This window comes from Engraulis encrasicolus, chromosome 12 (genome assembly GCF_034702125.1).
Source record: "Engraulis encrasicolus isolate BLACKSEA-1 chromosome 12, IST_EnEncr_1.0, whole genome shotgun sequence".
NCBI classification, from domain to species: domain Eukaryota; kingdom Metazoa; phylum Chordata; class Actinopteri; order Clupeiformes; family Engraulidae; genus Engraulis; species Engraulis encrasicolus.
Genome location: NC_085868.1, coordinates 25,087,276 through 25,099,775, shown reverse-complemented (window position 1 = coordinate 25,099,775; position 12,500 = coordinate 25,087,276). Strand labels below are relative to the sequence as shown.

Below are 12,500 nucleotides of genomic sequence, written 5' to 3'. Positions count from 1 at the left end.
CAATGTGTAAATCATTCCAAGCACACACACACATGCACGCACGCGGGCGCGTGCACACACACACACACACACACACACACACACACGCGCGCGCGCACGCACGCACGCACGCACACACACACGCACACACAGGCAACACGCACACAGGCACACACACAAACACATGCACACACGCAGGCAGGCATGCACACACGCACACAGGCAATACGCACACAGGCACACACACAAACACATACACACACACACACGCAGGCAGGCATGCACACACTTACACAGGCAATACGCACACAGGCACACACACAAACACATGCACACACACACGCAGGCAGGCATGCAGGCAGGCAGGCACGCTCGCACGCATGCACACACGCACGCACGCACACAAACGACAGCATGCACACACACACGCCCGTACAATTAAAATGTCAGTTGGAGAAATTCTACTGGGCCTGGCAGTTGTGCTTGTCACCCAGATCTGATATCTATTTTTAATATCATAAAATCTGACTCCGAGATCTTTAATAATTGAACTTCCCTGACCCGCGATGGGAATTAATAACAGCGATTGTATCGAGCTAAACTTATTGCCTGTAGAGTAGCGGAACCTTGAGGTGCAGATTCATTTTGCCACCGTCCAAAAAAAGAACTTGCAGAAAATAGAAGTCACTTATAAATAGTATCCGCCATATATACACACAGAAAGTCAAATGTAACAATTCCAGTATAGGTTAATGTATATGTTTAAGTATTCATGGTTCTGAATGAATGCGACGAAAGAAAGAGCATAGAAAAGTCATCGTGCGGTACTCGTACAGTTACAGTTACAGTACTGTACCGTATCTCTCTTCCTCCCTCCATCCCTCTCTCTCTCTCTCTCTCTCTCTCTCTCTCTCTCTCTCTCTCTCTCTCTCTCTCTCTCTCTCTTTCTCTCTCTCTCTCTCTCTCTCTCCCTTCTTCCATCCCTCTGTCTCTCTCTCTCTCTCTCTCTCTCCCTTCTTCCATCCCTCTGTCTCTCTCTCTCTCTCTCTCTGTCTCTGTCTCTCTCTCTCTCTCTCTCTCTCTCTCTCTCCCTCTCTCTCTCTCTCTCTCTCTCTCTCTCTCTCTCTCTCTCTCTCTCTCTCTCTCGGTAATGGCATTACAGTACCCTTACAGAGGCAGTCCCAGCAGCACTCAGATTCACCCAGGCTTCCCTCAGCCCGATGAATATGGATGTTTCACCTTTATTTAACATTGCTGCTGCATGTTTCATGTCGCAGAGCTAGACAGCCAGGTCACTTCCACCTGCGTCTGGGAGGGAGAGATAAATGGAGTTAGCACGCGGAGAGACAAATCCAAACAGAGGTTTTTCTTTTTTTTTGAAATTCTAAGCACCAACCCTTTCCCCACCGCCTCTTTTGGCTCGCTCGTACGGGGAAGGGAAAGGTAGACAACTGGTGTACGGTGTGTGGAAAGTGTCTCACACTTAAACATTCCATTACAAAGGGATTTGGCAAGAGTCCTCAAATTACCGGATGAGGAGGCTTCTAAGGCGCCTCGTTTCTCATCCGTCCTCTATCCAGACACACACACACACAAACACACACACACACATGCACACAAACATGCACACACACACGCACGCATGCACGCACGCAAACATACACACACACACACACACACACACACACACACACACACACACACACACACACACACACACACACACACACACACACACACACACACACACACACACTCACGCACGCACACGCACACGCATACGCACACACACATCCATCCTACGCCACCTCTCGTACCCTCTGGCAGTATCATCCCCAGACTTTCCCTACACTCACATAGGCACGCACACAGACATACACACACCTCACACATACACATACATATACACATACGCACACTTCTCTCTCTCTCTCTCTCTCTCTCTCTCTCTCTCTCTCTCTCTCTCTCTCTTGTTTAGCCCCCAAACTGTTGCATTGTGTAGTTACACTCTAAATCTCAGCAGCGGTTTCCACCAGTGAGAGGGCCAGACAGGCGGCGAGTCAGCTGGGCAGGCAGGCAGCTCGTACCCATGCAGCCGTGTGTGAATGCACATGTGTGTGTGCGTGTGCGTGCGTGTTTGTCTGCGAGTGCGAGTATGTGTGGGCGAGTATGTGTGTGTGTATGTGCATGCGTGTGAGAGTGTGTATGTGTGTGTATCTGTGAGGGTCAGGCAGGTCAGGCAGTCCTTGTCAGGCAGACTAGACAGGCAGGCAGGCAGTCAGGCAGGCAGGCATTCAGGCAGGCAGTCAGCCAGGCAGGCAGGCAGTCAGGCAGACAGACAGGCAGTCAGGCAGGCAGGCAGCCAGGCAGTCAGCTTGTGGCTCTGCAGTCGTATTTGCAGAGTGTCAGCACCAGCTTCTCGCCCGGTCAGGATAAGGTTGGGGGGATGGGGGGGGAGCACTACAGAAGCTGTCAGCGTTGCCGACATCATTCCGCAGCAGTCGAAACAGTTGTTGAACCGTGTGTGTGTGTGTGTGTGTGTGTGTGTGTGTGTGTGTGTGTGTGTGTGTGTGTGTGTGTGTGTGTGTGTGTGCGTGCGTGCGTGCGTACGCGCGTGTGCGTGCGTGCGTGCGTGCGTGCGTGCGTGCGTGTGTGTGTGTGTGTGTGTGTGCTGTGTGCTGTGTGATGGGAGAGACAGGACGTCCGCGTGGGAAGGAAAGGAGGTTATTAATGCCGGGGCATTATATCACAATTACCCATGATCCCTCACTGCCTGCCTAGCGTAGCGATATGTGTCAGACGTGTGTAGCCTTCGTTCGCTATCTGCCTTTTCCTGGCACAGCATCACAAATGCACACACCCGGGCGCTCAGACAAGACAAACAGGGAGGGATGAACAGCAAAAAAAAGAAGGAAAAGAGGGAGAAGATGGGAAAGGGGGGAGAAAAAATAGCATTTGAAGACTTGGAATTATAGCAAAAGGAGGGAGAAGACAGTAGGGATTGAGGGAGGAGAGGAAGAGGAAGGGGGGGAAAAAACAACATGCAAAGACTGCCTGCCTTAGACAGGGAGCAAGAATTAGAGATGGAGAGCGGGAAGGGAAGAAGGGAGGCTGGAGAAGGAGAAGATCAGTCTGGGAAGGGAACAGGCTGTGAAGAATGGGATTGATCCAGCAGCCCTTGAAGTAGAGGTGGCTATTGGCTAAAGGGGTCACGATTCGATGCGCATCACAATTCACATGCCACGATGCAGTATTATCACATGATGCACGATTGCAATACATTTATTACTGTAATTCCTTGCAATATTTACTACAGGGCTACAGTAAATGTGCAAAAAATACAGCTTACTTGCAGTGTTGCCAGATTGGGCGGTTACCCGCCCAATTGGGCTACTTGGGATGGCCGTCTGCGGGTAAAAACGGGAAAAATTGGCCATTTGGCGTTTTTTTTTTTTCTGCCGTTTTGGGCCCATAGAAATCAATGCAATTTGTGGCACATTCCACACACAATGTTTTTTACTTTTTTCTTACTTTGGAATAATCAATTTTTGGTTGATTTCATGAATCGATGCAGTATATCATGAAAACAATGATCACAATACATTGTCATGAATCGATGCAGTATGTCATGGAAATAGTATCACGCCATGTATTGCCATGACAATCTTTTTGCACAACCTTACTTTGAAGGATGGTGGTCTTTTCCCAACACTACCCTTCCTCTGTCTCTCTCTCTGTCTCCTACTACTTTCCCATCCAAAATCTTCTCCGACCCCTAAAAAGCCCCTAACATCTACTAAGAAGGGAGGGAGCCTGCAGAGGGGTAGAGCAGTCTGTGAAGAAGGCAGCCTGGAAAGGATGAGGTTGGCGCACCAGAAAAAAAACAGCAAAAAGAGCAAGTCAACATAGGAGGAATTAGGTAAGGGTTAACGTTCGGCGAGAAGGTCGCTACCGTGGAATAGCAGCACGACAGAGAGAATCTTTAGACCCCGACGCGGAGCGGAGGGGTCTTGTTCTCTCTGAAGTGCTGCTATTCCACAAAGCGACCGACTCGCCGAAAGTTAACCCGCTTATTATATGGATACTTAAATGATTCACACATGGCGGGGACATTTCTTTAGGCCTATTTAATGTTAAGATTGTTGCTGCGCAAAACAAAACAGTGCCGTTGTGGAACACCGCTAAGCAACAGCTAGGTAGCCAGGACAGGTGTTGTCTATCACAGCAGCTGATTAGAGTCTTGTTGAAAAGTCGCTTTAGCAGTGAAACGTCTTGTTGCCATTGACAGCGGTCTGTTATAGACCAACCCGTCCGTTATCGAAAAATAACAGACGTGCGAACGTTGGGGAGCCCCGTTGAAATGAATGGAGCATTCGACCGATGACGTCACAACCATATAATAAGTGTAAATAACATTTTGAAGACTTTGTCTCGCTGAGACAGTGAGCAAGAGACAGAGACGGAAGGAGGGAAGATGCTGAAGACTGAAGAAGATCAGTCTGTGAAGGAAACAGCCTTTGAAGGATGCAGTCTGGATGGAGTGTAGCGGGGCGGGGGGGGGGGGGAGGGGGGGGGGGGGGGGGATTGTAGTAAAAAGAGGACGATGGTATAGGGTGAAACACAGAGGAATTAAAACGTGAAGACTTGGACACAGTGGGAGACAGAGAGGAGAAAGATGGAGGGATGAGGGTGGCTGCAGGAAGAAAAGAGGAGAGTAGACAGAGCAGCCTTGGAAGGATGCAGCCTGGAAAGGATAGAAAGAAAGAAAAAAAAAAGAGGAAGACGCTGGCCTTGGCCGAGGCTCAAACGACTAAGGCATCGTACCGTTAGCTGGGGACCCAAATTCGATTTCGGCCCAAGGTCATGTCCCAATGTCCCAATCCTCCCTCATCTCTTCCTCTCACTCATTTCCTGTCACACTCTTAAACTGCCCTATCTGAATAAAGGCTGAAATACCCAAAAGAATGTTCTTTTTAAAACGAAACATGAAAATAAGGTGATAATGAGAGGAGTAGAAAAAAAATTAAGACTTTGTAGAGACAGTGAACATGAGAAGAGAAGAGAAGAGAAGAGAAGAGAAGAGAAGAGAAGAGAAGAGAAGAGAAGAGAAGAGAAGAGAAGAGAAGAGAAGAGAAGAGAGGAACAAGACTGCAGGAGGAGAACTAGAGGAGAGCAGTCTGCGAAGGATGGGGTCGATCCAGCGGAAAGGTGACGTAGGACGGCAGACTTGGCCTCGTCCATCGATCACTCATGCGTGGCCTGACACAATTACGCTCCCCCACCCACCAGGCATTTTATCTATCTTTCCTTTTCTCTCTCTCTCTCTCTCTCTCTCTCTCTCTCTCTCTCTCTCTCTGTCTCTCTCTCTCCTTCCTTTTTTTCCTCCTCTGTTATCTGCATTGGCCAGAATATTTAACTTCGCCAAGGGACCCCGGGGGATCTCATTTGCACAGGTGTCCATCTGGTGTTGGAGTTGTCTTTGATAATCTCCACATCATGTCGCATTTGCATCCCTTCCACTTCATGAGAGCGCTCCGCTCCGGCCCGTTAATCTGACAAGCGCGCCGCTCACACACACAGCCCACGGACTCAGTACCAGCCTGTCTCTGCTTATGCCTCTGCCTCTGTACCAGCCTCAGCCTCAGCCCCAGAAGCATCATCAGCGCCAGCCCAACCTGTGTGTCTGCCTCTTGCTCTGCCTCTGTACCAGCCTCAGACTCAGCCTCAATGTCAGCATCGGCACCAGCCCAACCTGTGTGTCTGCCTCTGTCTCTGCTTATGCCTCAGCCTCTTCACCAGACTCAATGTCAGCCTCAGAAGCATCCTCAGCACCAGCCCAACCTGTGCATAGCTGCATCTGGCCTTGCCTCAGCCTCAGTAGCAGCCTCAGTAGCAACCTCAATATCATCCTCAGTAGCATCCTCAGTAGCAAATCCCGGTAGCATCCACAGTATCATCCTCAGTAGCATCCTCGGTAGCAGTCTCAGCCTCATCCACAGTATCACCCTCAATAGCATACCCGGTAGCATCCTCAGTAGCAAATCCCGGTAGCATCCACAGTATCATCCTCAGTAGCATCCTCGGTAGCAGTCTCAGCCTCATCCACAGTATCACCCTCAATAGCATCCTCATCCTCAGTAGCAGCCTCAGTCTCAGCCTTAGTCTCAGCCTCAGCCTCAGTAGCATCCTCAGTAGCATCCTCAGTAGCATCCTTAGTATCATCCTCAGTAGCATCCTCAGTAGCAGTCTCAGCCTCAGTCTCTGTGTCCATCTCCCACAAGTGTTTGGCAAGCTAGGGCATGCGGGACCCATACGGTAATGCGTGCGTGACACGTGTGACTGCAGTGTGTGTGTGTTTGTGTGTGTTTGTGTGTGTTGTGTGCTTCATTTTCCTCCTGAAGCAAAGGAGCTTCATCTGACAGCGTACTCAGTCTCTGCCTCAGTTTCAATCTCCACCTGCTGCATGCGTTTGGCTGGCTTAGTTAGGGTGGAGTGGGGGCTGGCAGGTGGTACATGTACTATAAGTAGTACTGCAGTATGTGTGTGTGTGTTTTTTGTTTTGTTTGTTTGTGTTCATTGTGTAATGTTTTTGCCTGTGTGTCCAACCAGACAATAGTGTGTGTGTGTGTGTGTGTGTGTGTGTGTGTGTGTGTGTGTGTGTGTGTGTGTGTGTGTGTGTGTGTGTGTGTGTGTGTGTGTGTGTGTGTGTGTGTGTGTGTGTGTGTGTGTGTGTGTGTGTGTGTGTGTGTGTGTGTGTGTGTCTGTATGTGTGTGGTTGTGTGTGGGGGGGGGGGGGGCATGTGTGTGTATCTGTGTACGTGTGTGTATGTGGCTTTGTGTTTGAATATACAATACATGTGTATGTAGGCTATTTGTTTATCTTTGTTTCCTAGAAACAGACCTATATACCCCCTCAAACCGTCCACAGCTGCGGTATTCGATGCGAAACAGAGCGATCGAGCGCCGGTCGTCCACCTCCATCTGGCTCCCTTAAAAGATATGTGCATGCCTTGCCGTGATCCTATACATCGACCCCCACCTCTGCCCACCCCATCTTTCCCTTTGGAATCAGCTTCCTCCAACCTGCACCTTTTTTTCTGTGAATCTTAGTCAATACTGCTGTGTTTACTGATGTTAATGGCCCATAGATTCCTGCCTGAAGGTTACTCAACCAAGGTCTTCTGATAGGGAAGGAAGTGGAGAAAAAAAAACTAGCATCTCACCTGGTTACTTCTCCTCATTCATAATCTAGGGCAGTGGTTTTCAAAGTGGGGGCCGGGGACCCCTGGGGGGCCATGGGGGGGGTGCTAGGGGGGCCGCGGCAGGTTGGCAGGGAAAGTAGCATAACAAATTAAATCTTTCAATGAATTAGATAACTAATATACACCAAAATAAACTTAAAAAATAAGCTGAACCATAGTCCCATTAGTTAAGAACCGCATTATATTGCATTTCTGAACATTACACTGAATAACTGAGTTAGACTGAAAGGGTATGCACAAAAATAGTGTGGCACGATCCATGGGGGCCTTGGCTGAAATCTGCCGGCATAAGGGGGGCCTTGTCATGGTAAAGTTTGGGAACCCCTGATCTAGGGACCTCTGGATGGGTGCTGTGCTGGGCTGGGCGTTATATAAAAAAAAGCGTGTGAGCGCTTGAGTCTTGATTGAATTTTTTCGTCGGTGCTCAGCGGCCTGAGACATATTTGCTGCATAGGTTCTCTCCTCTCTCTCTCTCTCTCTCTCTCTCTCTCTCTCTCTCTCTCTCTGAGGCTTTGACTCTAGCCCTATGACAGAGTGCGGTGAGTTATTGACCTGCCTGGTGAGAGGTGCTGTATCGGGCCGCGTTAATAAGAGGCGACACCCGACGAAATTGCAGTTACAGCCTATTGATATGGCACATCTGTGAAGGGGAGAGGGAGGGTGTTGTTGCGGTGGTTGGGCTTTAGGTGCTGGGGGAGGCGCAGGGTTGGCGGGTTGGAGGGGTGTTAGGAGAGGTGGGGTGTGTGAGTATGTGTGTGTGTGTGTGTGCATGCGCGCTTGCGTGCGTGCATGCGTGTGTGTGTGCGTTGTTTATATATCCTTCTTCTTCAATTCGATCGAAGCATCACAGAGTGTCTGGTAGCTGCTTTCTCATTTTCCGGCGCCGTTTTCCCGCTTGTTGATAGCTTCAGCTTTGTCAGGTTTGGTGTGACTGCTAAAGGAGCATCAATTCTGGCACATCATTTTCTGCTAGCGTCCCCTATATCTGCATACCATAGTAATAGAGGGAAAACAAAAGGCTCGATCAATCTTCACAGCTGTGGATCCTTGCCTTTGCCATCATGCATTAAGTGTTAGTCCACCCTTCCTTTTCATCTAATATCTTTCTTTCTTTCTTTCTTCCTTTCTTTCTTTCTTTCATTCACTCCTTCTTTCTCCTACTCTTCCTAGATCATAGATGGTCAGGGCTTGCCAGATTTATGTTCACTGCATCCTTCTCATTCATATGTGAACGGATGAGCAGACACGCCGGCACTCATTAGGCCCTCGTAACGGCTCAGACAACATGTAATGAAGGGGAATGAGGCTGTTTTTTTGTTATTAGTATTTTATTTTATTTATTTTTTTATTGTTTGCCATAGTCAGGCGGAAAGACTGTCAGTCCTCATTGTCGAGTCACCGCAAATTGGATGCAAGCTTAATTCAAAGTGAAATATGCCATGGAGCGTTTCATCAGTTATCATTTGGTACTATGCAAGATAAATGCAATGCAACTGAAATGATCATGTTTGCCTTAAATGCCAGATTCAGTGCCCAAGCAGTTTGACAGTTGTCATGACTGATCATTATAACCTGTTTCTTGTCAGTGTTTATATATCTATCTTTATGTCCAGTGTAAAGGCTTGTCCCACTCTTAGCAATGGAATCCACTTGAGGCCGTTTTTTTTTTACAAAACCCCATGAAGTAGCAACTCATAATACGGTCACAGGCTTCCATAAACTATTCCAAAGAAATTATGTGTCAGCATTTGTTAGCAATTTTCACTTAGTATGCTATACCATAGGGCTTCATTTGCCCCTATGAAGCTTTTGGGTTTTCTCTGTTTTTGTTTGGTTGCTTTCTTCACTCTCATTTGTGTTTAGGGAGTTGTTTTCCAATAAATTCAATCGCTGCAGAACTGCTGCATTGTAAACCACCTCCGGAAGCGGTGTTAAAAATGAAGCTGAGTAATGGGTCTCATGCCTCCATTTTATTTAATATTCATGGTTATTTGAATTGTGCTTTCAGAGGAAAAGCAGGCAAACATCATTCTGAAAATAAAGCAGGCTTCTTAATAACCAGACCTGCACAAAGTTACGCAATGTCTCCAGGTGGGAGAAAGATCTTAGAACGGAACTCAAGCATGCCGTTAGTAATGTCACAATTATGTCTCTGTTGCCATGGAGTCGGATCTTATGAGAACATGGGCTACCTTTTGCGCAATGATGGTACGTGTCAATTGTAATATACTAGATATATCCATATACACGGAGAGCCAACTTGTTGCCCATGGTGACCAGGGATATTCCAAGAATAGTTTCATCACAGTAAATCACCCCAAAAAAGTATCTGTTCCTTCTTCAAATGTCTTACTTATAATTATGTCTTTGTGTTTTCACAGAAATTCGACATACTGTATGAAAGTCTCCATGGAGCTGTCAGTGGCTGAAAATGACACAGATGCCTGCTATAACTCCAAGATGAGGTACTTTGAGAAGGCAGAGTTAAGTAAAAGCAAAGACATCATCTGCCCCGATATTGAGGACTATGTACAGCCGGGGAAGGATCCAGACCTAGTCTGGTACAAGGTGAGATCTTACCGTAGTGTCATTTTTATGACGCTTATCTTACATACTCTACATACAAGTAATGCAATATAATCACTAGTTGTTGTGTTTATGCAAATATGATTAAAAGAGGAATAGCATCATGAAACATTCTAGAACCTTGTTGAAACATTCATGTTTTTGATTCATTTATGCTCTTTCATTACCATTTTCCATATTTTTATTTATATTTTTATAAGTTTGTTACGTATGTTTCACTTTAGATTAATTGGGTATTAAATATTCTGCACATCCATATGTAATGTGTGGCATGACCTAGTAGACATACATGCTCTAAATCTCACTTAGAACATTTAAAAATACACATTAATACAGTATATCCTTCTGATGTGATTGTATATGTGTGTTGCAACTAATTAAACGAAAGGCTGGGACAAAATAGAAGGCTATATCCAACGGAATGCCAAGAGGCTTAGTGGACAAAAGGCCTTTTGTATGATCTATTTATGTGCCATTGCCTTGTGCAGCCATTGCCTTGTGCATTGCATACGAAAAATCAGTATTTTCGCCATTCATATATACATTTCAGCTGAACTTCTTATTGTATTTAGAACTGGTTAATGCATATTCCAAAACTTTGCAAACTCCTGCTTCCAGTGAAGCTTATTGGAATGCACACTTAAAATAAATAAGACCCACAACACAGTAAGAATTCCCGACTTAATTCAGAAAAAGCTTTTAGAAGTATGCACTGTATGTGTCATCTACAGGTTTGCTGCGATGCCTTTCTGTTTTTCTGTTGCAAAGCCGAGCATCTTCCTCGAGTGTTAATACATAACATACTGTTTTGGGCACCTTACGATATGTTCACACACAATATAGACATAAGAAGATGTTGGGATACTCCTGTTACTGTGTAGTGTTTCTGTCACAATTGCTTTTTCATTTATTAAAAAACCCTGCAAAACTGAATGTAATCCCAGTTCTAAAGGGTGTCCTTAAAGGTGTCTAACTGACAGCTGTTCATACACACTTTTATGAATGTGAGCCTGTTTATTTTCGCTTACATACAGTAGAAGGCACCAAAATAAGGCTCTTGCCAGTGCTTTGGATTGGTTTACACCCTCATTTTCTGCAGAAGGCGGACTGGACTGCCTTCTGACAGGTTTTAGTTAGGCTACTTAAAATACGGAACATGTCAAAACCAATGAATCTATTGCATAATTCATCATTAACTTTCTTTGGACAGCTTCATTGTTTACTTACATACTGCCCAGCATGCCTACATTTTCACGAGATTATTTGTGTGTGTGTGTGTGTGTGTGTGTGTGTGTGTGTGTGTGTGTGTGTGTGTGTGTGTGTGTGGGTGTGTGTGTGTGTGTGTGTGTGTGTGTGTGTGTGTGTGTGTGTGTGTGTGTGTGTGTGTGTGTGTGTGTGTGTGTGTGTGTTTGTGTGTGTGTGTGTGTTTATGTGTGTGTGTGTGTGTGTGTGTTTGTGTGTATGTGGGTGTGTGTGTGTCTGTGTGTGCGTGCGTGTGAGAGAGTGCCTGCATGTGTGCATGAGTGAGTGAATGAAATGGAGAGTCGGTATATTAGGTGCATTTCATCCATATGTTTTATTGGTGGTGCTTGACGCTTTCCTTCAGAAATTGGACAATTGAGACACCTGTAAACTCTACATCATATTTCTCAGACGCCGTATTTTTAAGTGAAGTAATTTTTCACCATCTGTTGTGCCAGCATGCAGCCGAGTGGAGAGTTAATATGACCATGAGCTCACAGTAGTGAGAAATCTCACTGAGCCCACATTGGGAAATTCACAGCATAACGCACTGTTGAAAAATTACAGTATTGCTGGGTTGCATTTCTCGAAACCATAGTTGCTAATCACATTAGCTACTTTGTTGTTTGCAATGCAATTTCCCATTGCCCACTACCCAATTTGCTAACTGGCTAACAACTACGCTTTCCAGAAACACACCCCTGGTTACTCCAAGGCGCCAGAGGCGCATCTTGTCACCAGGCTAGGCAGGCAGACACTTGGGGCCCCCAAGCCCATAGATGGTGAATAACGGCTAAAACTTTAAACTACGGTAGAGGCGATTTGTTGCGAATATTCTTTTTTTTTTGGCTTTGGGCCCCAACTTACCCTAGAATCGCCCTAGAGTTACCCTAGAATTCTGGTTCTCATAAATAAACACTCAGCTGTTCTGACACATGGACGTAAGTGATCACTTTTTAAATGCCCCACCACCGCCCTGATGTCCCTCAGGCTATTTGTGTGTGTGTGTTTATGTGTGTGCGTGTGTGTCTTATCAGACAGGGAGAATATAAATGAACCATATTTAGACTTATTCTTCATAGGCTATTTCAAGTGAGTGAGTGGGAGAGAAGGCAGCAGGGGGGTTTAAAAAAAGAAACAAGGTCTGGGTTGAGTGGCTCCCTCGATGCTCGACGACGATCTTTATTAGCTAAAGGAAGAATGAGGAATAGAGCAAACAAGAGGGAAACATTAACATGTCAACAAACCACAGCCCACTATTTAAGCGCTATACCTCAGCCACCTTTGTTCATACAAGCTCCAAAGCATTCTTAGGCGAGCGAGGACTCTCCGCGCCACCGCCAAGTTATTTGAGTTCATCATGCTCGACGACGATCTTTATTAGCTAAAGGAAAAATGAGGAACAGAGCAAGCAAGAGGGAAACATTAACA

At 46.3% G+C, this 12,500-nt stretch overlaps 1 protein-coding gene across 1 annotated transcript in view; it reads left to right on the top strand.

The window, feature by feature from the left end:
- Positions 1 to 12,500, top strand: part of il1rapl1b (interleukin 1 receptor accessory protein-like 1b) — a 595,103-nt gene that overhangs the window by 246,824 nt on the left and 335,779 nt on the right. The window contains exon 6 of the mRNA XM_063212610.1: positions 9,623 to 9,809. Within this exon, the coding sequence (XP_063068680.1) occupies positions 9,623 to 9,809 (187 nt within the window). The remainder of the gene's footprint in view (positions 1 to 9,622; positions 9,810 to 12,500) is intronic.